The sequence below is a fragment of the Danio rerio genome, chromosome 7, assembly GCF_052040795.2.
Source record: "Danio rerio strain M-AB ecotype USA chromosome 7, GRCz13ab, whole genome shotgun sequence".
Taxonomy (NCBI): Eukaryota; Metazoa; Chordata; class Actinopteri; order Cypriniformes; family Danionidae; genus Danio; species Danio rerio.
The window spans coordinates 27,380,001-27,407,883 of NC_141027.1; the positions used below are offsets into that span (position 1 = coordinate 27,380,001).

Here is a 27,883-nt window from a genome sequence, read left to right on the forward strand (position 1 = left end):
CAATTTAGACCCACGTATTTGGTAAACAAAGCAAGTCTCTCATATAATGTATCTACTAAAACGGTGGTTGACAACTTTTTTTTTTTTTTTTTGCCTAATACCCCCTTTTCTGCTGGAAAATGTTGTAAGGCCTCTACATTTAATAATTTATCGCACATACCTGTATAAGATTGTAGTATGTATGACAAAAAAAAGGTTGTTTTCAAACAAACCGAATATTTATTACTATATCTATATGTTTATGCACAAATAATAGCCTACTGTAAAATATAACAGCAAAACATTAGTAGGCTGTTTGTATTGGGTATACTTTGCGATATTGGGGATGAGTCGTCTGCAAACGTCTTAGTATTTTGGACAGCCTCATGCTTTCGTTAGCAAGAACTTTGGCACTGATAATGCACTGTGGCTGGGTCAGAGACTCTTTGCTTCGAGATAATAGAATAAAATCAAAGTTCGGGCAACTTTTTTGGTATTTAATTTGCAGAAATGCTGGCGATGCGACCTGAAATGTTTGGAGCTTCCTCACCTGTGTCCAATATGCTCGGGTCATTACTATTAGCTGCTGAAGGCAAATCAGTCAGACTCTTTCTTTTTTGTAAAGGACAAACTACAAATTTGTCAATTTTTTGGTAAGCCAGGGAATTAAATGAACTAAGACAACACGATCGTTCTCCTAATTCTAATCTCCTAAATAAAAATGACATGACCCCCCCCCCACAGAGCTCGCTGAAGCCCCCTTGTGGGCCGGAACCCCCTGTTGGGAACCTCTATACTAAAAGACAGAAAATATTACTTTACAAACTTTATTGTAAATAAATCATATGAACATTTTGATATTACTATTATTATCACAATCTTATTGGTAAAATTTATTTAAAAACTGAGTAAATATGAATTTACACAAGTAAATACACAGACTCAATGATGGGCTAAAAATCTGTGGAAATCTGCAGATTTCTGCATGCACAGATTCCGTGTGGGCCTAGTTATGAGGCTGTATTTTGGAAGCGTGCGTGCATGCGTATGCTCAAGCATGAACATACACTCACTCATGCGAGTGTGTGTGTGAGTGCTGTTATCCATGGAAACTTGAAGCCCTGTCATAAAGCAGCTTTTGCCATTTTTCTGCTCACCCATCGTTAGCTCCTTCAACAATGGCCCTCTTGTTTTACCCTCTTTTATTTGATTATTTCTCTTCATATAGGTCTGGGTGGTGGTGCCGGAGCGAAAAGAGGCCTTCTAATATTTCCTTTCAGGAGTGGCTGGTGATTTAGGGGGTCTGTGGTTTTCAAGGGGTGTGGGGTGACCGAAGGAAAAGGGGGCAGTAGTGACACCGTAGCTCAGGAGTTACTTATCGCCATTGTCTATAAAAGGGCAACAGAAAGACATGGGGGACACAGAAGAGCGGGGCGAAAGTGGATATCCCAAGACACATGGCCCCCAGTCATGAGACCCCCTGAAGAAACACCAGCGCGGGGTGTCTTCTAATGCCACTAACCAATTAAACAGAGGTCAGTGCGTGATGAAACGTTAGCAGCGGCAACAATTCATGAGTCGAAGCATTCCAGGCTACATGAGAACTCATGCCGAGAACTTAACTCCTAATCCTCATAAACGTATTGCAATATTGTCAGCTATATATGGGGCTTTTCTCTCTGCCTGCAAAAAGACAAGCTGTGCTGCCCTACACTTATTGATTGGTTTGGTTTGTTAGCCGTCCATTGTTATTGTGTAATCAGGCCTGAGCGGGAGAGGACTGACAGGAATTCATATGAGGCCACTCTGGCTTAGCTGATATATTCTCTGCTTAATATGCACAAAGGCCAATGGATCGGACTTATTTACTGGAGAAACAGATTGAATTATTAATAAGAATAAAAGGAAGCACTGCGGTGGCTCCCTGTTTGTATCCTTGCAGCGTAAAAAAAGAAGCATTTAATTTGATGAAATACGGTGGTGTCGGGGCTGCTTCCTTTCCTCTGTCATATGCCACATTCTGGTTTTTATTTTATGGCTTGTAGGCAGGAATTAAATGATTCTGAAGTGTGCTTAAAGGAAAAAAAAACCCATCTAGGAATCAGGCCTTTATTCCGGCTAAACGCCAGCCACATTGTTCCATTCTGCAGATTAGCCGGGTGGATGTGAGTGGGGCGGGAGGGTGTTATGGTTGGGAGGGATTGTGGGGCAAAACTCACGAACCCCAGCGCTCATGGGCTGAGCCGCCCTCCCGGCTCTCCTAATGAATTATTAACTCCAACTGACAAATACTGTTACGGGGCCCTGGCTCAGATCTGTTGCGTTTTGGAGTAAAATTGCTGTAGACACATGTTACAGGAGGATGGAGTCAGCCTCTCTCTCTCTCTCATTCTATCATGCCTCAGCAGTTTGACTGATGGCTGGAGACTGAAGGGAAAGGCCTGAGAGACTGAATATTTTAGAGGTAAACTAATACCGCTTGATTTACTGTGTAATACAAAAGAAGTGCTTTGTTTCGCTCGCAGTCCATTGAAGATGAAGGTGGGGGTTGTTGTGCTGGAAGCTCAGGCTCTTTGGATCCATGAATAAAAAATCCCTCTCTCTTGTACTCTTTTTCTGCGCTTTCGCTGCTTCCTCTAGCCGTCGCTGCTGCCGCTTACCCCTTTCGAACTTTGCCTCATACATTTGATTTTCAATTAACGCTCTACAATTTTAGACATCACTTTCTGTTTGATATAATTACAGGAAACAATTTATTGGCTGATTAAAATTGAGGCCTCGGTTTCGCCTTAAGAAAATAGGGGCGCGGATCGGTCTGGGTCTCTGGTGCCTTTCTCTGCACTAACTAACAGACTTTGCTTGTTTGCACAGCTGCGGTATCCCGCTTGATTAACTTCCATTGACTTCCATTGTCCACTTCTGTTGGCTGCCGCAGAGCTCATCTAAGACTTCATGGAGGTGTTTGTGTCATTTTTGTATGTTTTTTAATTTTATTTTAAGTATGCATAACAAAATTAATATTATTGCAGCTAGGTTAAGACTATAGTTTTGTTTTTTTTGAAGCTTCCTTACTGAACTGTATTAAAGATCTCATATTGAGAGTGTGAGGCTTAAGTGCTCAGCCATGTGTGCAAATTGATGGCATGTCTTCAAATGAAGTAGTCATACTTTAAAGGGCCTGAGAGCAATTGGGCCTGACAGCCCATTGCAACCCACACATCCCTCATGCGCCGGAGTGTACGGCCGCCGCACGCACGTGAACAGATTAACTCACAGTTTGGTGTTAAAATAATCTCTCCCGGTGTCAAATTTGTTTTCGTCCCACGATGAGCCACATGCTGGAAAACTTGGCAGGGCTGGGAGATGGAGTTCTGGAGGCACCTTGGGCTGCCTTCATTACCCAGCCTGCCTCTCTCTCATCTCCTCTCAGTCTCAGTGGGCAGTAGAAGGACATTAGCTCACCTGCAGCCCTTGACCTACAACGCCCATGCTCTTTGTCCAGGCTAATGTGGCTAGCGGCAGCGTTTTGGCTTCCTCTGCCACAGCGTCTCGTGGTCTTTGGGCGTTACGGACAAAACAACGATGCTCATCCCTACGATCAGCAGACAGTCGTTTGTATGATGGCTTTTCTGGTGTTCTTGCTGTCTAGTGTAAATGATTCTCTCAAGACAGGCATATTAAAGGTGAATAAAAGTTGTGTGGCAGCCAATTCGCAACTCATTAGATTAGTTCCAGATATTTAATCAATCCCTTAATTTGATTAGGAGGTTAGGTTTTAATTTCCTTATCAGTAGAAGGATTTCATTAATTGTTGTAATAAACACTTTAATTTAGTTATATTCTTCTATGACATTATGAGTGCTAGTGTAGTGTCAATTATGTTGTCAGATAATTAAAGGTAATGGAAAGGGTAGTAGGAAAGTTTGTTGGCTAATTCTAATCTCATTAGGTCCAATGCAGCCAGTTTTAGATCAACTGCTTAATTTGATTAACAGTTTAAGTGATAATTTCCTTAGCTATAGAGAGATTTAATGAATTGTTATAGAAAATTAACATTAATTCATTCATTCATTATTTTTTTGTAACAATTAATGAAATTACTCTATATCTAAGGAAGTTATCACTTAACCTGCTAATTGTATTAGACAGTTGATCCAAAACAGGCTGCATCGGATCTAATGTGATGAGAATTAGCCAACAAACATTCCTATTAGCCTTTCAACTACCTTCTGTTATCTCAAACTGTAATTTACATGAACAGAGTTAGAGATATAGAGTGATTTCATTAATTGTTATAAAAAATGAACATTGATTAATTTATTCATTTTTTTATAACAATTACTGAAATCACTCTGTCTACGGAAATGATCACTTAACCTTCTAATTGAATTAAACAGTTGATCTAAAAGAGACTGCACCAGATCTAATGAGAGAATTAGCCAACAAACCTTCTTACTATCCTTTCAACTACTGTATCTTTAGTTATCCGAAACTTTAATTTACACTACACCAACAGCACTCTAAATATCATAGGGTCAGAGATATGGAACGATTTTATTCATTGTCATAAAAATAAAAATGTTTTAATTAATACATTTATTTATTTATTTATTTTTGTATTTTTGTATTTTTTTTTCTTTTTTTTCTTTTCATAATATAATAATAATAATAATATTAATTTTAATTCCTTACATTTATATAGCATTTTTCTAGACACTCAAAGCGCTTTACACATTGGGGAATCCTCATCCACCATCCACCACCATAATAACACTTGGAAGTCAAATTTGTGGCTATGGATAAAGAAATCTTGATTTTATGCAATATGACAATTTTATGAAATATGTCACATTGACTTTTGTTTGAAAAAAAAAGAATTAGCCAAGCCTATTTTGTAACATGGGAAGTTCTCTATAAAACTTTGCAAATTTATCTCCCTTCTGCCACAGCAACCTACTCGAAATATTCCTGAAACACAATTGCAAAAGCAGAAAAGCTCAATTACAACAAACCGAAGGAAAATGACACATTTATAGACTCAATATGAATGTAATGATCAAACTCCCGTTATGTGTCAGCGTCTCAGCATCACAGCTCTTTTTGTGGTTGGTGGCAGGGTTAGCTCTTTAATGAGAGCGTGTTATATGGTATGGTAACCCTCTTAGCGGGGTAATCAGGCATGGGGCGGGGGAATCGGGCCTGCCTCAGGCAGCTCTCCAGCCATAGCTCAGCACGTCCATTTACATTAAACAAAGGATTAAGAGGGACCCCAGTGCATGCCGTTTCTCTCACACCGAGCTCAGAGTCATTGATAGGATCTCCCCAGCTCTGATACCGGTCCAATCGTGGGGTTAGATGTGGCGCAGAGGCTCAGAACGGCAGCCAACTTCATATATATGTGATGTGAGAGCGCTCATAGAGAATGAAAGCTGAGCTCCTGCATTTCCTGTCTGACATTTGCAAGATGGAATGATGTTGTTGCACTCAAAGTGAACATGTTATCAGAAACGCCTGTTTTTTTCTGCTCTTCTCCCAGCAGAATCATGTCTTCCAAGCAAGCCACCTCTCCATTTACCTCGACCCCTGATGGAGGTGAGGATGGAGTGAATCAGGAGCGTATGCCCTGGGAGAAGGAGGAGAACTCAGAGTCGCTAGTTGCCCCTCAGCTGCCCCTGCACAATCTGCTCCACAACAAACCTCCCCTGGAGGAGCTCCAGCCAATCAGCAGCAGCGTGCCACCCGAATCCGACTGGGACAGCCTGATGTCAGCCCAGCAGCGCATGGTGAGTGCCACTGCCAGCGTTTCTTAGCTCATTTACGTGTGCTACCACACGCTATGTGTGTTTTTTAATTTCTAATGAGGTGTAGATGAGAGATCACATTATTAAAGATAGTTGGCAGGATTCAAAGAGTGAAAACTGTCTAGTCAAGTTGATTCATCTGGAACGCCACATATATTTTCAGCTCATGACACAATCTTACGGCATAAGCACAACAGGAGTAAATCTCCAGATGTGTCCCACCTCTATTCTCTCTAAACAACACACATGCACACTTGTACTCCTGCAGAGAGGAATCCTCAACCCAAGGACACAAGCAGAACAGAGCAGGCCTCTGCGGAACACTTTTGAATGACGACTTAAGACTTTGTGATTTGCCAAGGACTCGGCTTTGAAGTTTAAGTCCCCCACAAGTGCCTGGAGATCCCGCGCACTGTAAAAAGTGCAGGAGAACAACGTATTGAATTGCATTTCACGTCAGAGCGATTTTATGAATCTATAAATAGAGGGACAATGAGAAAGCGGGACTAGGAGTGGGAATTCAAGGGAGTTAAGGGAGCCCCCTCCGCTCCTCCGTGGTGGTCTCTCTAGACTGTGAGGCATAGAGCCCAGACACAAGACTGACAGACACTTATTGTTCGATGCTTGTAAAAGGGAATTCTCTATGAACCCCTCTGCTGCTGCTGCTGGCCCAGAGTTAGGTGACTCAGTCCGGCCCCTGAGGTCTGGACTCCCCTGGCCTGTCAGCATGCAGATGCCAAAGCCCACTTTAATTAGCTTACATATTCATCTTTCATGAGATGCTTTGTGCTTATTCTTTAGCTTGCATTCCATTGGTGGAAACTTCACATCATGTGTAGAGACACCTACATGTAATGTATGTGATGGACAGCATCACATAGAAAATGACAATCACAAATGTAATCTTTTTAAGGATTGAGGCATACAACGTGGATGTCAAAGAACTAGATAAAAGTCATTGCGGTTGCACATTGCTTTTTGGCCAAAAAGCTACACTTGCACACATCATTCTGTGGCTGCATGTAAGGAAACACCTGTAGATTTAACATGTTGAATTAGGTGACCCGCTGTCAACGCGAAACCAAAGTGAATGGATGTGTGGAGCACACCAAATAGCCTGACAGATGCTAGCCAGTGGCCTGATTTTGTTATCTGAACAAGCTTTTGCAAAGATAGCAATGTCAGATATATCAATATTACCTTATGATGTTTATTATAAAAATATTTAGTATGAATCTCATACAAAAATGATCTGATAAATCGGCTCATTTCTGTTTCATTTTCTTTATCTAAATAAATGTTAGTAGTGACAACTGTTGATATAAGTTTTAATTTTATGCATATTAGCACAAATGACTTACAAATTTGTTCCAGCGAACATTTAACGATACAATATACAAACAATACACACAAAAGTAAAATAATAATAATTATAACAATACATAAATACAATAAGTAAATAATTAAAAATAAATAAATAAAACAAAAATAAAATACTGACCTCTACATTTAATCTAAATTATTCCTCCTCAATTTTACTGCTTCATGTAGAATTTGTCTTGAAAATATAAGTTAGTATTAAAATTTAGTATTAATATAATATAATATAATATAATATAATATAATATAATATAATATAATATAATATAATATAATATAATATAAATTAATATATAATTATATAATTATATTAAATTATTTTATAATAATATAATATATATTATTATAAAATAAAAATTTATATTATTATAATATACTATAATATATTATAATATAATATAATATAATATAATATAATATAATATAATATAATATAATATAATATAATATGTATAATATAATATAATATAATATAATATAATATAATCTGTCTTTTCCTCACATGTAAATCTCATGCACTGTTCAGGTGCTGCTGATTCTTAATTGCATTACAGAGAGCTTTTGTGATTGTGTAATTAGAAAGGCATTTCAAAGAATTGTTACCGAACTGCTGTGGTTGGATGTGCACGGGATGATCTCTCGGTTTCCTCTTGATATAATGAGGGAAAGCATATGAAAAGTTAATTGTGCTCATTTGATGTTCAAGTGCAGCTGCTTGTGTTTGATTTGCAGTGAGCGCTTCACTTGCGCTCACTTGTCTTAATATGAACAGGACATCCTGTTGTCGAGCGAGAGGTTGTTTTGTTTTTTTCAGTAGTATTCTGCTACTCTCACCTTATAAATACTTCACTGTACTTTGGATAAAAGCGTCTGTAATATGTAAATGCAATGTGAGGTATGTGCAAACTCTTACCGTATATATTAGAAATTCTTTGTAGTGTATATTGAGTCATGCATTAAGATCTGGTATGTCAATTCAGGTGTGCAGAATGCCGTGGCATAAAATATAAACAAGGTAAATATGTACAAACATAAAAACAAGAATGACAGCACTGAAAATGAGTTTTGGAGGTATGCAGTGAATAGAAGATGAACAAGAGTATAAGATGAAAGAGAGAGTTTTTTCTGCTGGTGGCCCTGCTAAACCTACAGTGCCTGTTTGCAATGGATAATATTTATGTGTCCAGGGTAATATTTTAGTGCTTAAGTTTTTCTCATTCAGATTGGGAGATTTAAAGGGATAGCTCAATCCAAATTTTAAAAATCTGTCATCTTATTTTCATCCTTTACTTGTTTAATGCTCATTTGAGTTTATTTCTTCTGTTGAATACAAAAGAAGATACTTTGAAAAATGCTGGATGCTAGTAACCATTGACTCTCATAGTATTTTTTCTTCTACTATGAAAGTTAATAGGTCTAAAATATTTTCGTCTTGTTCAACAGAAGAAAGAAGCTAAAAAAGGTTTAGAACCACATGAGGGAGAGTAAATGAAGAGGTAATTTAATAATCTCTTCAATAGATTTGCAAATGATGTAATTTAATTATCCATTAGTCTTGTAAGGAACTGTGGGAAACATTTCTGACTGTGACAATTTCTTATATCCTTCGGGTGACTATGTATCATTAGAAACTTCGTCCCTATTGTCTATTTGTTTAATCTGTCAAATATTTGAGGTCAAAAGCTTCCTTTATTTGATCAAACATAGAGAAAAACTACTTTAGTCTTCAGTGTCACCGAAATAATATAGCCATTGGATGCTCAAGAATCATTTCTTCTTATCAATACTGATTTCTTTTTCTTTTTTGAAAACGGCATTTTTTTCTTAATAATGAGATGAATAGAATGTTAGAAAAGGACTGCATATTTGGAAATAAAAGTCTTTTGAAACATTATATATCTTTGCTGTCACTTTTGATGGATTTAATGCATCTCTGCAGAATAAATTTATTATATTTTCCCCTATAAATGATTAATATTAATAACAGAAACATCGTTAGAATGGGATAAATAGTTCTGATATTTATATCTAGGTTTTTGATTGCTGTCCTTTATATCAGGTGTAATCTTGTTGCTCAATAGATGGTATATTTAATAGATCTCATTTGTAAATTCAACCTCATGTGTACAGTTGAATTCAGAATTATTAGCCATGCTGAATCACAGTATTAGCTCTCCTGTGGATTTTAATCACCAATTATGTGTTTAATGAAGAGAAGATTTTTTTTTCAACACATTTCTAAACATCAAAGTTTTCTTTTATCTTCTTTTATGATTTCTTTTATCTTTGTCGTGATTAGAGTACATTATAGTTGACTAGATATTTTTCAATATACTCTAGCATTCTGCTTAAAGTGCAATTTAAACACTTAAGGCTGATTTATACTTTTGCGTCGAGTGATCGCCATGACTCACGCCACATGCTTTGCGTGTAGCCGTGTATATATACTTCTGCATGCTGTTTGTGTTGCTCTTGCTTGTGTCGTTGCGATGTGTAGTTACATTTTTTGAAAGGTGCGTGACAACATTCTCATCAGCCACGCACGGCGAGGGCTATGCGACTGCACGAATGCTGCACCGGACCATACGTGTGCGCTTGATGCAAAAGTATAAATCAGCCTTTAACTACAATGTAAAAAAAAATCTGTTATATTATTTTATTTATTTATTTAAATAATTCCGGCAGCTGGGGTTTAAAATAACAGTCTTTAAATTACAGACGTTTACATTCAAATAGCGGACAATAAATTACAGAAATTTCCTTAAATTTTATTTTCCGGTAAATTTCTGTAATTTATCGTCTGTTTTTTTTTACGACAAATGTCTGTAATTTAACGAAAAAAAACGTAAAATAATGGATTTTTTTTACAGTTTAGGTTAATTAGGCAGGATAGGGTAATTAGCCAAATCATTGTATAATGATGGTTTGCTCTATAGATAATTGAAAAAAATATTGCTTAAGGGGGCTAATAATTTTGACCTTAAAATTGTCTTTAAAAAATTAAAAACTGCTTTTATTCTCGCCTAAATAAAACAAATAAAACTCAAATCTAACTCCAGTAGAAAAAAATATTATTGGAAACACTATAAAAAATTCCTTGCTCTGTTAAACATAATTTTGTGAAATATTAAAAAAAGGAAATAAATTCACAAGGGGGGTGAATAATTAAGTGCGAATAATGAGACTTCAACTGTATGTTAGCAGAACTCTCAGTCTCTGCCAGTTGATTAATGCGATCTAGTTACTGAATGTGACGCTGCCACATAATCGCACCACCCTAATGCCCGTCAGTGCCCTGCTCTCCAGACATCCACCTGTCAGCTTTTTCTCCCTCTTCTCTCACTAATGTGCCTTTGCACTTGACAATCACTCAGTAGTGCGCCAAATTCAGCGAAGGATCAGACAAACAGATCACTTCTCCTGTTTTCCCTCTCTGTGTACTCGCTCAGGGAACACTGAACTATCAGCTGCAGACAGAAGCCCAGTTAACCACTAAACCACACACAGGTGGGACCGCAAAACAACAGCAGCTCAAGACAGGGCCCAGATTTACGATGGCCTGGAGGGTTCAGCGAGGAGCAGCCACTCACTCGAGAACCAACAAATTACACAGCGCTCAAGCTCAGCTCAAACGCGCACTCGTAACCTTTGCAAAGGAATTACAGCGATGACTATTGTAAAGAGAAAGGAGTCGTTCAACACCATTCATCTGCTCTGTAATTGTTATGTCTCCTTTTTATTGCTATTTTTAAAAGCTGAGGTTTGAAATGCATAATAGGAACAGTTGAAAATAGAAAATTAATAATTAGAGATGCTTCGATTAAGATTTTTGAAGAAGATACCGAGTATCGATTTCTGTCAAGGTGATACAGAGGACCAATGCTGATGCTTTAAGCTTTATAATGCATACAGCACATTTCCTATTTAAGTATGAACCCTAAGAGAAGATCTTAACTTACCTAAAAGAATGCTGCATTTAATCCCTTAAACATGCCCCTTATAACCATTTAGTGTGTACATATCATGGTCAGAAGCAGCTTTACATAAAATAATAAATAAAACTGAACAAAATAATTAGTAAAAACAATGCAATTTAGCAACATTGCAAATGATGGAAGAATCCAACATGTCTTGATAAAGAAAAAAGTTTAGGGCACATATTTGATGCTCAAGAAGTTAAAATGCACACCTATAAATGGAAATAGGCCTATGTTTATTGAACATGCAACTAACTGTCCATTGCAGTTAGTATATTACAAAAAGTTATAATAATATATATTCAAGTTTTAATAAAAAACCTAATATTTCCAGCCAGGTTTTAGTGAACATGCAACATAGTAAAAAACACAGAAATGTCAGTTCTTATATGTAAAAAAGCCTAAAAACACACAAGATTGGCAAGAAATTGGCACTGGAGATATCTTTAATGCTCTTCATTTAACCCAACCAATGCAATGCTTAGAACATCACTGTGCCTCTCTCTATCTGTTCTCTTGCTCATTCACTCTCGTTGTCATGATTTGCGGGGTATTTTATCTACTTCTGCTGCTCATGTATAATATACAGGTGCGCACGTGCCTCGTGCCTAAACCTATAAACAAACATTTGCGATCGGTTCATGAGATCAGCCAGATTGGCGAGCACCGATCGAGTCATGAAATTAGATTATCGGCCAATACTGATCTCCGGCCGATCGATCAGAGCATCACAGAGGAAAATCACAGAGGAAAATCAGTTGTTATTGATAAATATCTTTGGAAGTCCAGAATAAGTTTTTTTTATTATTAAAGAGACAATAATTTAATTTCCTTTACCTTTGGACCTTTAAAAGTCACATATATTGACATTTACATTACACTGAACTGAACTAAACGGAACTATGAAAAATGGACTGAAGCAGTTTCCACCTATGTTAAGCTGCTTTGACACAATCTACATTGTAAAAGCGATTTAGAAATAAAGAGGAATTGAATTGAATTCACAACAGCAACACACTGCGTTAAGGGTAATAATAAAAAGCATAATCGGAGCACCTAATAATGGAATGATCCTCAACTTTCCTTTAAGATTGACAATCACAAAGCCAATGAAAAAGGTGTGTTCAAACACCTTTAATCTGCTTTCATTGGCAAGCTAAATTGCAGCCATTTCTTTTCATAATTCCAATTAACCTACAGTACAGCAGGTTGTCATGATCATGTTTGGTCTTAACATTTAACTTTCTTTGTAATTGAATAATCTGTAATCTTCTATAAATGTTAAATCTCAATTTTACTGATGATACTTTGACAGTATAAAAAAAATTAAGATATAAAAATAAATAAAAAGTCTTGTGTTTTTTTTTCTTTTCAGGAATCGGACAGCAATAAAGTATGTTCCTTATACTCCTTCCGGAATAACTCTACCTCTCCACACAAGCCAGAGGAGGGGGCCAGGGAGCGTGGCGACCTGCTGAGCAGCTCAGCCTTCGGTACGCCAGAACGCCGCAAAGGAAGCCTGGCCGATGTGGTGGACACACTGAAACAGAAGAAACTGGAGGAGATGACAAAGACAGAACAAGACGGTACGCAAGGTTTCGGCTTGTTTGCGTGTGTTTGGATCTACTGTACGGTTATGTGAGCGAGTGCTCTTTTCCTCTAAGCGAGAAGCGTTTTTTTGACGTGCATCGATCTTCTCGGTCGCTCTGTTTTCCTCATTTCTCCTAGTGTATAACTCTGTCTTCTTTCTTATTCTACATAATCAATCTTTTTTTTCCCTACTGTACACGCATACACACAGTCGTTTAACCTGGGAGGACTGACGTGGCTGTGTTTTCCAGTTTGTTCTGAACTGGATCCAGTGTGACAAAGAGTGGGTGGCACTACCCCTCAGCTTAAGTGTGGTCTCCCGGCAATGCCAAACCAAACTCTCAGACCATAAAACACACGCCACGACCTGACGCCAGGAACATTACCTTTTTATTCTTCAGTACAGACGACAGCATTCATGCCGCAAAATTCATCAACAGACCAACTCAAACAGCTCCAAGAAAGCATTTTTTTTTCTTTCTTCCATGTGTTTAGGGCTCAGAAGTATCCAAGGATTTGGCAATTAAATTTGAACGATATAAAATGATATAAAATACTTATGTATAGTGTAAGGATTTGATTATATGACGAATTTAAGCATTCAGGGTAGGTTTAAGTTGTAAAAGTGAAAATCCAGTTCTGTGGCTAAAGGCAGAATTTATGTAATAGATATAAAACAATCTTTTTATTTTGTTTTATTTTTTTTTTAAAGATATTTTTAATGAACCGTTTGGTGCAGATCATGCCGCAGTGGAGCAAGTCCTCAGGGAGCACGACTGAAAAGCAAATACTGGAAAGAGTTGCTGAAACAGTTTCCTCTCCTCGTAATTAGTGTAAAGCAGAAACCTATACAATCAAATATTACACACACACACACACTCAGACGTTATTGCTCCTTGGGGAGATGCTAGTCTCATTTAAGCATCTTGGGAGCTCTTAGCCCGAACACTTGATCAGAGGAATAAATTAGGCCATAATTCAGTTAAAAGTATCTTCTTCTTTTTTTTCTCACATATTTTTCCGCTCTCATTTTGTGAAGGTCTTCATATTAATTTAATCGTATTTGTTTATGGTCTGCTTCATTATCGCCATGGGTTAGAGAAATATTTTGAATAAGAAAATAGGACAAATTAAATAAATCTGAGTGAGGGCCTGTCAGTCTTGAATATTTTCATATTCATAATTGATATAGAAAATCGTGACAGGCCATCCATTATCATAAAGGGGCTTCATTTTGCTGCTGGTGCGATGAAATAATTTAACAGCAATCTAAATTTCTGTGAACTGATTTTCTTTTTTTTTTTCTATAAAAATATTCGCACCTATAATTTGCCTGTCTGTCAATTAAGGCGCTGTATTAAACAGAATTCACTTTTGGAAATATCACTTAAAGTGACTTGCTGTATAATTCGTTCATTTTTTTTTGGCTTAGTCCCTTTATTAATTAGAGGTCCCCACAGCGGAATGAACCGCCAGCTTATCCAGCACATGTTTTACAAAGCGGATGCTCTTACAGTCGCAACCTATACACCCTTGCATTCATACACGTACACTATTATTTAGCTAATTCACCTATACCGCATGTCTTTGGACTGTCGGGGATACCGGAGCACCCGGAGGAAACCCACGCCAAAATGAGGAGAACATGCAAACTCCAAACTGAAATGCCAACTGACCCAGTTCGCGGCTCGAACCAGCGACCTTCTTGCTGTGAGGCGATTGCGAAACCCACTGCGCCACCGTGATGCCTTGCTGTATGATGTTGAACTAAAAAAAAAAAATCTTCTTTTGATGTAATTTGTTTCCCTCACCTCTCATGCATCTCCAGCATCAGTAGGATCCAGTGAAGTGCTTGTGTCCTCCTGTTGTTTCTAGTAGGGTGTTTTTTTAAGATGCACTCTTAGCCCTCGTGTGCAAGGGTGCTATGCTAATGAGCCCCAGCTGGTATGGCCGGTTGCTGCAGTAATTTAAATGGTCAAGTGCAGCTCATAATCCTGAAGGCCCGTATGTTTAGTGCAGACAGGAGAGGGTGCTTCACTTCTAGTGTACAGCTGTGTTAATCTGCCCTTAATAATGGAGACCCAGCCGACCTCATGCCTCTACGCCTCACACCACGGTTTCTCCCGTTGCACAGAAATTAGTTCCTGAGCTCGAGAGAGACAAGAGGCATGCAGAGTTCAATGCGTTGAGATGCTGGAATAGAGCAGTTCTGCGTCCTTGAGAACTTCTCAGTTTGGTGCAGCTGTAAGGGGAATCTTCAAGCCCACGGAACCTCAAATGTCAGGATTAACCCCTTGCGTGACTCCAGACGTCATTGAGTGAGCCATGTGTTGTCTTAACGACAAAGCATGTCTTTATGAAATGCGAGGCAAAGAATGGACACGCTAAAAATAATAATGCCCAACTCAGCATGTTATTAAGGGACCAACTCTAACCTTTCATTAGCTAACCTTCTTAAGGTGTGGTCACACTACAACTGCATCCTAAATCATGTACTGTATTTGATGAACAAAGACATTAGTTGGTCAGAATATTGTTTTTGTACTTTTAAAATACTGTGCTTTTGGATATTATGCAGTGCCTTTTGCATACTTAATAGCAAGTCGGATTTAACTCCAACAGGACATGGAACAGGAAATGATGAAACAGTATTTGTTATTTGCAGATTATTTTGCAGTTGGTTTACATACAGTTATTATCAGAACTATTAGCCTCCCTGTTTATTTTTCCCTTATTTCTGTTTAACGAAAATAAGATATTTTTAACACATTTCTAAGCATAATAGTTTTAATAACTTATTTCTAATAACTGATTTATTTTATCTTTGCCATGATGACAGAACATAATATTTGATTAGATATTTTTAAGACACTTTTATACAGCTTAAAGTGACATTTAAAGGCTTGACTAGGTTAATTAGGTTAACTAAGCAATAAATTAAGGGTAATTAGGCAAGTTATTGTATAACGTTGGTTTGTCCTGTAGACTATCAAAAAATATAGCTTAAAGGGGCCAATAAAAATTTATTCTAGCCAAAATAAAACAAATAAGACTTTCTCCAGAAGAAAAAATGTGATCAGAAATACTGTGAAAATTTCCTTGCTCCGTTAAGCGTCATTTGGGAAATATTTAAAAAATAATAATAATTCAAAGGGGGGCTAATAGTTCTGACTTCAACTCTACATCTGTTTTCTCAAAATATATACTTTATATCACCTTATTTCTTGAACAGTCTTAAGCAAGATTTTTTTTTGTAAGCCTTTTTGGTGAGCAGACTACACTTTGGTTGGACAGATGGCTCGGAACTGCACTCACCCATTTTCAACCCTAAAAGTATTTGTTTGCAGTTTAACGCTAGGTTGGTTAAACATGGCCCATTCTCTCTTACCGACTTACTCAACACTTTATTTGGTGGGCCAGTGAGGCATTTCTTTACTTATTTTATTCTATTTTATTTTATAGCTGTATATTATATCATACTTTTATTTTTTTTGGTAATTAGCCAAAATATTAATTAGATAACAGTATTTTAATATCACCACAGGTTTTCTTTTTACCCTAACATTCATTTGTTTTATTTCATTTTATTTAATTTTTCTTTAAGGTTTTTAAGCAAGATTTTTTTTGTAAGCCTTTTCGCTGAGCAGACTAGTTAGACAGATGGCTCAGACTGTTGTCATTGGTCTGCCATCTACAGTACATATAAATCACTTTGGAAATCCAGAATCATGTTTTTTTTTCTTTTAGTGGAATAGTGGTCCCTTTACTTTTAAAAGTTTGCTAACCTTTGCAAACACTGCATGAAGGAGAATGCTTATAAAAGTCTAATAGAAGCACTTTTAAAAAAAGAATGATTCTTAACTATAAGATTGATTGAAACAATCAGATTTGCAGGTCAAAGTTTACTTAGAGTAGCGGAAGATGAAACCTACTTACAAACATACTTAAAAAAAAAAAAAAAAAAAACTGCCATTACCAAGCTAAAATGCAACCATTACTGAATTCTTCTTTATTTGAACGTACTTCAAACAAAAAAAAAAAAAAATAATAATCCCTGCCATTGCCAGGTTAAAATGCAGCCATCTTTTTCCATGGGCTGTCAGGATCGCTTTGGGTCTTAAGATTTCAGTCTTTGAGAATGGCATTGTGTAGGCAGCACATACCTGACTGAAGCACACCGCTTTGTAAAACAGTGTCTTTCAGTCAAGGAGAGATAAATTGGGACATACTTGAAGGGATGCATTGATATAGACGCACACTGTACTTCATAAGCATGAAAAGATGCATTGATATATACGCACACTGTACTTCATACCTGTCTTTACATGCACTTAATTGAATGCGCACCGGGGCCCTAAAAGTCAACCACTCTCAAATTCAATCAGACCTATTAGAACCTTACCGCAAGTCAGTGAAACCGGACTGTCATCTCCATCTCTTCACTCCCTAACAATCCTTAAAGTGCCTTAAGTGCTTGTGACCACTCTAATGAATGAAAATATCCTGCCTTGAGGACTGCATTAAGCTGAATAGTCACCTTCGCTGTAAAAATGCTACACGAGCCACCGAGGACATCTTAGGATTTTATAAAACTGGTATTGTACAATATTATCATGTAGAGAGCTCTCGGGATGATGCTTGTTGATTGTTTAAAATGCCTAAAGTGGAAATAAAATCTAAATAAAAAAGAAAGACAAACAGAACAAGAGGATAACATTAGTGTCCATTACAAAGATTCAAGGTGACCGTGCCTGGGATTCACAATCAAATTAAGGTCTTTCTTATTAGATGTACTCAAGTAATGAACTTTGATATATTAATCCTTAACTGGGTCTTTTCTTTTCATTGTTGCAGTTCTGTGATATTCTTGCTGCACTTTTATCAACACTCCTTTTTTTAAGAGGAGTGATTCTTTAACCTCTGTTTGGATGAACTGCGCTCACCCATATTCAACCTTGAAATGATTTGTTTGCAGTTTAACGCTCCAACTGTCTGATTTCTACATTGGGTTGCTTGGTTAAACATGGCCTATTGTCTCTTACTGACTTACTCAACACTTTATTTAGTGGGCCAGTATGTTCTTAATTTTATTTTACTTAATTTTATTTATTTATTTATTTATTTATTTATTTGTTTGTTTATTTGTTTATTTGTTTATTTATTTATTTATTTTTATTTTATTTATTTATATTTATTTTATTTTATTTTATAAATGTATGCGATATATTTTTTTTTGTATTAGCCGTAATATTAATTAGATAACAGAATTTTAATATCATTGTAAGTTTTCTTTTCACCCTATTGAATCTAAAAATCTAATTTTATTTATCTTTAATACTCCAAATATTTGATTTCTTCATTGAGTAGCTTAAACATGGCCCATTCTCTCTTGCCAACTCAGGAGCTGATCACACCGAACTTGCTTTTACGTTCCACAAACATAAGGCGCACCACTCTGTGATCACCACATGACTGAAACAGCTGGGTATTGTGCGAGACTGTTGATATCGTGAAATTGAAGATTTGTGATTCATACAGCACCGAATAACTCAAAACAGCAACCACAAGTCTCTCCTCCATCTTCAAAAGTCTCTGTAGTTGTCTTGACAACACAAACACTGCTGGCACCTCAACGGATACCCCGCCTCTGCCTTCATTTGATTGGAGAATGAAAAAAAAAAAATGTGACTGATGTAATGCAGTTATTCCACTCAGAGTTGACTTTTTGCGAGCGCACGGCATGCAATGGTTAAACCAGGTTTTTACTTCTGCATCAAGAGATCGGCGTGACCCACGGCTCATGCAATGCACGTAGCCGTGCATTTATACTTCTGCGCACTGTTTGTGTTTCTCTGCAATAACATTTCCGACACGCTAGCTGGCAGTAGGTTTTTAAGTTCCTCTGTGTCGAGTTTTTTTGCTGGTGTTTTTTTTTCTGAAAGCTACCTTAATGTACAAGTAGCTCAAACTCGCGCATTTTGAGGCTGGAATCGGCGGATGTGCAACAACTTTTGTCATAACAGCAGTTTCCATCTGAAGCTCCTTCTCAGGACACTCACTGCATCAGGCTCATGCGGCTCTCACCTCCTCCCACACTCGTCAGCGATACCAAGCCAACCAATCACAGAGCTTGCGCTATTCATTGTTTCGACGTGTAATTAAATTTTTTGAGAGGTGCGTGTCAGCGCCGCCAACGGCCGCGCCGATAGCTATGCGTCCACGAATACGCTGCACCGTAGTATACGTGAGCGCTTGAAGCAGAAGTATAAATCAGTCTTAAAACAAGGCGCAGCAGATGGATAAAACGCGAGGTGCCTGGGCGCATAAGACTCCTGGCCATTAGTAAATAATTCAAAATAGGGCCCTCTCAATGGAAAAAGCATGTTCAGTGTGATCAGCTCCTTACTCAATACTTTAATTAGTGGGCCAGTGAGGCATTTTTTTGTTTTATTTTATTTTATGTTATTTTATTATTTTATTTTTAGTTTATTTTATTTATAGTAATTTTTGGTAATTAGCCATAACATTAATTAGATAACAGAACTTTAATATAATGCAAAAGTATTCTTTGACCTTAACATTCATACATTACTTTCCAGCGGACAGAAAAATCTAGAAAAAAAAAAATCATCTGCACCTTGTCAAGAAGGCACACTGCCTACTGCTCTAGTTTGGGCACCAGTGAACCAGTGGGTCTGCCAACTTAGTCAGCAGTCTTGTATTGGCAGGACTGGCCATGGCTGCTGGTAATAGCTTGTTAGCTGCTAATCCACGCTTAGAGCACTGTTCATCTGAATGCCAGCATTGCATTTTGCAGGCAGTTCGGTGGCAGGGGTTCAGACTGGTGGCTGAAAAATAGACCATCCACGCAGCCTGCCATTCCTCTGTGACGTGCACTGCTTCAGCTGAAGACCACACATGCTGTAATATAGTCTGCAGTCTCTTACAGAAGCTATTAATTTGAAATTATGCTTGCTTGCCAGGATTATTTGATGTATAATCTTTCCATAATGCTCAGAGAATGGTTAAAAAACAAAATCAATCATAAACGTGCTCTCTTGTGTGCACATTCCCTGAGCAGTTGCTCAACCCTATGCACTCTTGCACCTTTTTTTCCCTCAGTAAAAGTGAAAGGGCAAGGTTGTTAGCCACGTTTAGAAATATGTCAGCGCCAACAGGTGTCAAAGAGGCACTTTCAAAAAGCAAGTGAATTACGCTTGCAGGAGTGACCCGGGTGACAACAGGAACAGTTGCTAATGTGGCGTGGATGAGGGCGCCCTCTGGGGTGGTAACCCTGAGCCCTCTGAGGCGGCAGAGGAGAGGCGAGGTTAGCGGACGGCTCTATACACCTGGAGCTTTGTGTATTGAGTTGGAGTTAATGAGTTTAGCAGGGGGGCAGATTCTTCAGTGGCTCCATCCTACGTAAAGCCTGATCTTGGGGGCAGGGGATATTTCCAGTGCCCCCCCGCCCTGCGGACCTTAGCCATTTCAGCAGCAGGTGAGCACCGGTGCACATTTGAATAACAGCTGTGTGTGTGTGTGTGTGTGTGTGTGTGTTACCTTCCTTATCTGCTCCATAGAGGCTATCTATCCTCAAAATCTCCTTTGGGGCACTCATTTTTCTGATGAACTATGGTTGAGGAGGTATTTCTATAGAAGCACCCAGCTCCTCCCCTATATTTATACATTTCTAACTGAAATCTGTCCCTTTTTCTCTCTTTTCTTCAACATCCAACCTAATATCTCTAGGCAGCATGTGTCTTTTCCCCATCGAGATCGGGAGATTGATGGGTTTGGGCAACGGGAGATTTGAGTGCAGAAAGCTGTTTTACCGCATGCCATTTCAGTTGCATTTTTATGATCCTCTTGAAAGGGTTCTTGTTGGAAAAGGAGAGGGGCTAGCTTTGCTCTCCAGCTACAGTGTCGTCTACTTCTGATTTCTATTCCACCTAATTAATAGCAATCTTTGTTGTAATGATGCATGGCACCGACCCTAGGCTTGATGCATACACAATGAGGTTGACCTTTTTAATTTCTTGGCTAGTGTTGGTTTCAAACCTGAGATCTGGAAGCATGCTTCAAACAGAGTGACGGCCCAGCGCTCTGTTATGTCAGTCCACCAGACCCTCGGGCGGTGTTCTCCGGGCCAAACATCAGTCGTTGGAAGATTTCTTGTCTAATGTACCTTCGACCAAGCCGCTTGTCTGAATGAAAGCCTATGGGATTGATTAATGCAAGTGTCCTGGTACACGTCAAAATATGTTAGTTACTCTTCTGGGTGATGTGTGGATCTCGAGAGTTGGCAGGTAAGGTAGTTGTGAGTTGGTTGCTCAGTAAAGAGCAAGATCTGGCCCATCACTTTTGTTTGAATAGGTAATGTAAATCTGCAGGGATTGAGCAGACATGAGCTGGAATGGCTTGTTAGGACACATGATCAAAAGCTTGTCTCCCTGCTCTCCGCTTCTTGCCAGTCAACTCTCTTGTCACCCTGTGAGGCAGACGTTAAATAGATTTTTTTTTTAACGTTGCGGGCATTCTGCCACTCTTCGGACTCTGACAAAAATGATAGCGTCTGCTCGTCCTGTCTTTCTCCTCAGAGGGAAAGCTACTCTACTGACAAGCCTTCAGCACTAAAAAAAAAGAAGATAGACTGATACAAACAGACTCTGGCAGCTCTGTTCAATCCATATCAAAACCCACTGCGGCCTGTATGCTTCATATCAAACATCCATAATACAAACACACTTCCCAGAGGAGTGTGTGACAGCAGAGACAAATCGTTCCCCTCCTGACTGCTGAGTGCGGACCTCCGAAACTCTGTCCCTGCTCCAAATAGAGTGCTTCTCTTTGAGATGACAAAACAAGCAGCTGCTTCTGCCTCACTGTGCCATTCTCTGCGTCCATATCACCTTCCCTCTTCTCAGATTCCCATTAGTCAACAGTAGCAACTGCTGTGGAGCATTCCAGGAGCCATCTTCTCTTTCGAGCTCAGCTGTTGACTCTGTCCCCCTTGTGCGGGACTAAGCACAACGCTTCCATTGTGCCGGTCTCTGTCATTGAGCTGGGCCTCTCCTGATAGGAGGAAACGGGTGTTTCAGGGAGACAAATCACAGCCAGGGCTCCTGAACAGAGCTCCATTTGTCTCCACTCAACACTGTAGGTATGACTCCTCAGATGTGAATGAGACTTGCACTTCATATACGTTCATATTAACATACCTTGAGCAAGTGCATGATTAAAATGCAAGTGCATGATTAAAAGGTAGATTTTTATTGTAGACTTCACAAAATAAATGCTGTTTTTAGAGATACTTAAAATATTTTTTCATGTGTAGATTGCTATAATGCCTAAATCTATTGTATACCCAGTATTCAATTACTTTTGAAAATACTTTAATTTTTATTTTGAATAAAATATGGATTTTGTTTCATAATCTTAAACTGACTTTTTTTTGCTTAGTGTACTTACAGTTAGGGTTGTCACAATACTGGAATTCGACACCAACCGATACTGGAATTTTAAAAACTTCCATTTGCTGCAAACATTTGAGCGATGTTGAGAAAGGTCATTATAGTTAACGAAAACAAACACAAAACGAAAACTAGAATTGAAAAAACATTTTCGTTAACTGAAATAAAAATAAAAAACTTTTTTTTTTTAACTAAAACTGAAACTGTATTTGGTTCATACAAAGCTAACTCAAACGAACTAAAATTATAGCAAAAACGTCCTTCGTATTCATCTATGTAAATGTAATTAAAACATACTGTAAAAGGTAAGAAGCCTTTTAGAAGTAAACCTATTTATTTTGCGCTGCAGGTGTTTGACCAGTACAGCACCTCAGACTCTGTAATCCTGATGTCATTGGCCAGATCAAGCTGGTTCTCCTCCAGTCAACCTCGCTCCCATTGCTTCCGTGACAAAAACAACTGCTGGACATGAGAGCAACACGTTGACAACATTAAATATGACTCAATCAGACATTTGTGCCCAATAATGGGTTTTAATACTGTTTTACTGATCGTGATCATGAACAACCAGATCTTCTAAGTGAACTGGTTGAACTAATTCACCAAATCGAACTGACTCATTTGAAACAATTCGCGTCTCCGGTAATGTTAAGCACTTATCCACAAACAACTTACTTTTTACATACTTGATACACCCAAAATAAACCAATATATACTGAGTTATTAAGTTATTAGAACAGAACACTGAGATCAGATTTGAGAAGCGGTTAACCAAAAATTATGTGCAAACAGTACATGTAGGCCTGCTGCGACTGAACTAAACTTAAACAACTACAGAGCTGGTAAACCAGGGGCTTAAATGAGAGGATCTGGCGAAACGTAAGTTTATTTTTAACAGAAAGTCATAATGGAATTTAAATATATGAATCATGCTTCATTTGAGCTGCAAAACTTAATTGTAAGAAACATTTTAGATCATGGTGATGATCATGGTGATGTTTTAACTTAAATTATGATTGCGGACAACATAATTTTGACATGTTGAGTCCAAACCCATCTTTGGTTGAGTTTTTAGGATACAATATTTATTTTGATTGTTTTGAATCTTGCACCCAACAAATATCGTAATTTGCACAAAAAAAAACTAAACTAAAAGTAATACTGAAATTATACTGAAACTAATAAAAACTAAACTATAAATAAGCAGTTTCAAAGTATAAAAACTAATATAAATTAAAATCTAATCCTAAAACATAAATTGAAACTAACTGGGTTTGAAAACAAAAGGTCAAAACGAAATAAATATAAAACTAATGAAAAATACAAAACTATTATAGCACGTTCTTAAACGGTGATGATTTGCCATTGTGTTTACATGCTCAACAGAAATGACTGTGATTGGCTGTGAAGGTCATCGATTCACCAAACTAACCGCTCTTTACTGTGTGTAACCACAGATACAGGGACAGATTCCAGTATCGTGATAACCCTACTTAAAGAATTATTGCAAATAAGCCTATTGCTTTATTGTTTTTAATTGAATGCAGTGACATTTATTCGTGTTTAAATAAAAAAAGAAAGCAACTCTTTTTAGGTCCACTGTAATAGAGTATGTTATGAGTGTTTTCCCATGCAACAGTTTTGATGTAGACGTCGTTGAGTCCTGCTCTTGTTTAACAGCAGTGTTGGAATAGCGGTATATGTGTAAAGCAGAACTGGAATGGAGTGGTTTTAATGAGCCAGCATCTTTATGTTCCCCTCTTGGTATTTGGATTAGCACAGTGAGAAAAGCAAAATGCTGATGCCTGAGAAAAGAGGACCACCCCATTAATTAGCCTTAAATCTGTCACTGCGCAGCTGAGCGCTGCCGGTGAAAAAAGCAGGACCCTTTATGTAGATTAAAAGCAGTCAGAGCGAGATGAGCTGAACTTAACCTGTAAAGCGTGTGTGCATTTGCGCTATATGAGTGTGAGATCACCACCACCCGCCTCGTGCTCGGTTCCCAAGCATTGACTGCACATAACTGGACAAAGGAGATGGTGTCATCTGACTAGGATCAAAATAGTGTCAATGTAACTCACACCGTAGCCACAGACGGGCCGGTGTGCCCAGCTAATGATTTCAGGCCACATAGCAAGACTTGTTTTATAAGACCCAGCTACGTCAGCTCCATCTGGTTGCTAATACCACCACCCTTTCTGAAATTCACAGACACAACAGCTAACACAAGCCCTCCTGTGCACTTAAAAGTTTGTTGTGTTTCTTCCACAGTGAATGGATAGATCAACCTAAAATAAACATTTTATTTTTATTTATTCACGTTTAATTCATTATAAACCTGAATGACTTACTTTTATCGGCTTTTTGTCCATATGATTTTTGAACCAGAATTGACTTGCAAGAGATAATATTCAAAATATATTATTAAGCAACATTAAACAGGTCGGGAGCTTTAAAATATCAGTGATGCACATCAACACAATATGCTTCTTTGCTGTACATGACTCTTCTGTCTCCTTGTGCCTTTCTCTTGCTCTCTCTTTGTTCAATAAGGTGCCAAGGGATGAGATGGGATGTCAGAAAAAACAGATAGAAACATGTTTTATTGCTCGGCAAATGCTGCGGCTGGGATCATTGTAATTATTCGCTGAACACCATCTCTCATTGGGAGTGGCCCCCATATAATTTTAAGTCTGTGTAGGTCGCGTGGTTAATACGTTTTAGGACCCTGTCATCCATTACATGTCATGAAGTTCCAATGATAGCTTGAAGTTATGAGTTTTAATTCTAATTAATGGTTTTGCTGGAAGGGAAAAAGATCTTATATTTAATGTTTTTTTGTAAAATGATGTCTTCTGCGATTTGTGATTTGGGTAGCGAAGCATGCTTTTCTCACTCCTTTAATTTCCCAGAGCGCCCTGCCTGAGGATGCCGTGTACACAAGCTATGTTTCCAACCAAAAATGCAAATTATGCGCAAAACTGGATTATCGCATAAAAGAGGTGCGAATAAAGCATTTCCATCCAACGAGTCAAAGAGAACAAAATCGTCACTTCCTGATTTACTGCCACCAAATATCAACAGTAAAAATGAGATTTGCTGCAGTAGGAGAAGCTGCATGAATATTTTCTTCTTTTAATAAATTATTCAGTAAGCAATCCAGACACGCAGTGAATGCGCGGTGGCGTTTGAAGGGGCGAGACGCTTAGCACAGGCACTCTTGATTCTGGACGTCATTAGTAAATTAATAACACAAATACTGAAATGGTTTAGGCGTTTTAGAATGACCAAAACAACATTTCAGATGTTTTACAATGTGGTCAACCGGCTGGTTTGTCCATTTGCACACATTTTTATCATCACATGATCTCTTATAACAAAATCACATGACTTTTTTTAATGCACATACTGGAATTTGTTCTGTAAAATGTTTCTATCGCAGTTTATGTACATCTTTTCTTATCAAATAAAAACTTTATCCTACTCAGTTTGGCGCATACACTCAAAAAATAACTCATTGCATGATCCAAAATTAATTGAGGACAGGATTTCCATCAAATAAGTTTGTTTAGCACCAACTAAAAGAACTATTTACACAATTAAATGCAATTGAGTTGGTCTAACATTATTTTATCAAATAAAATTTTAAATACATTTGTATTTTTATTTAACTTAAACTCAACAGTGTGATAATATCATGTTACAGTAAGTGTCGTACTTTTAGAAGTCTTTTAGTTTTATCTTAAATGAAAGTTATCCTAAATGAATTAAGAGCCATTTTTCAAGCATATTTCATGAATTATTTATTCAGTTGATTGAGGCTGACTTCACAATTAGTTTTAGGACAGTTATTGCTCACTGACCAAAGCAGCAAACTGCAGTTTTGCTAGGTAAGCTGCCAACACCTTAAGCACGGGTGATTCTGCAAGGTTCTAATCTCAAAACTTAAAGCATTACATGAAAATCTTCTAAATCTTCAAACTGAAGATTAAACTCTAACATGTCTTTTTAATAACTTTAACCACCTTTTGCTTACTTTTATTGTCAAAATTTCCCTCTCTAATTAAATCCCACGCTTAGCATGCTGCACTACAAATCCCCTACCCAGGTAGTTGGACCAACAAAATTCCTTCTTGTTATCCCAACACAAAACATTTAAATTAACTCGTCATAGTAGTAAATAGTCATCCAATTTAAGTAGAATACACATAAAACAAATAAATTAGACAAAGAAATTACAAGAATTGTGTTGTTTCAGCTCATTTGAATGTTTTTTAATGTTTTTATGAGCATTTTCAAAATTTATGCACATCTTTGCATTACCATCAACCGTTTTTTATGCTCATATTAATAATGCACATAAAAAAGGTGGATGGAAACTTAGCTACTGTGGTCTAGTGTTTCATGGTGTATATTTTCCAACCCAACATATATATATATATATATATATATATTTGTTTTTTTTCTTTGTCTCTCTGTCTCACACACTTTCTTTTTCCCATTCCTGAGAGGTGATAAAGAAATGAGCTTAGCTCCATGTGAAACGGCAGCTTTTTCCGTCCTCTCACAGCATGCTGTGGTGGATTTGACCCCACAGCAAAGAGGAAAAAGAAACGGGTCGATTTGAAAGAAAATACGGTGGCTATTGTTCCAGAACCATGCAGGAAACAATGGTACATTCATTGAGTGTGTTAGCTGTAGGGCGGACTTGAGAGCAAAAGAAAATCATAACCTTTTGAAGTATTGTAGTTACCGGTAACTACTCCGTATCCTCAAAGCCTCTTCATATACTTGCTTGGATATCAACAGACAAAAAAAAAAAAAAAAACTCTGTAAACTGACAGATTCGTCTCAGCATCCTGCTGCTGATAATGGGCAGAATTGGTCAGATTGTGTCTGTATTGTTCAATAGCACTCCATAGGCGGATTGTGTTCCTGCGTGCAGCTGTGTGGGCTGAACCCAGCAGTCACTGGTGGTCTGAGAAGTAGTGAGAGTGTGCAGTTACATGATAGCTGCGTGTGTGTGTGTGTGTGTGTGCGCGAGAGAGAATGGAGGTCGGTGGCTAAAAATAGTGACCTTTTGGGCCCGTGTGCGCTAGCGCTGAACTCTGACATGCTGGTAAACAGAGTGCGCTGCACGGGACTATAAACATTTTTAATTGTTGCCTCATAAAAACAGAGACTGTCAGTGGCAGTGGTGTAAAAAAATATGCTTCCTTAATTAGTCAGGCGAGTTTTACAAAGAACGAAGCTTCTTTTTTTTTTTTATGCACTCGATACGATGCTGTTTACTGCTGTAAAGCAGTTCACACGTGGCTCATACAGTAATATGCTCGTTTGGATAGTTTAAGATCATCCATTTTAAAGATATTGTAATGATTTTTCTTAATAATTAAAAATAAGATCTCAAGATGTAACAGCCTCTGTCGATTACTTCCCCCGAAGAGTGTGTTTAAACCAAGCAGTAATGTTTTTATAGTTAAAATGTCTTCTATTTTAATTTTAGCAGCACATCATCTTCTTGACGCCACATTTGAACTCGTCGTATATTGTGGAGGGGAAGCCTTCAAGCATGTCCAAGTTGCTCCGGCATTCAAAATGAAATAAAGTTTCAGTGACGACTCAAGACAGTTGGCTTCACAGCAAATTTCAAATCTATTCATGTGGATCCTATCAGTTTCTTTTT

The 27,883-nt window shown here is 37.8% G+C and overlaps 1 protein-coding gene across 50 annotated transcripts in view; it reads left to right on the plus strand.

Moving 5' to 3' along the window:
- sox6 (SRY-box transcription factor 6) overlaps positions 1-27,883 on the plus strand; it is a 200,998-nt gene that overhangs the window by 61,143 nt on the left and 111,972 nt on the right. For 26 of the 50 annotated variants that reach the window (NM_001123009.3, XM_087259709.1, XM_087259733.1 and 23 more), the window contains 2 exons: positions 5,516-5,762; positions 12,513-12,723. In NM_001123009.3, the coding sequence (NP_001116481.2) occupies positions 5,516-5,762; positions 12,513-12,723 (458 nt within the window). The remainder of the gene's footprint in view (positions 1-5,515; positions 5,763-12,512; positions 12,724-27,883) is intronic. The other 24 variants (XM_087259714.1, XM_087259740.1, XM_087259718.1 and 21 more) reach the window with 1 other exon arrangement.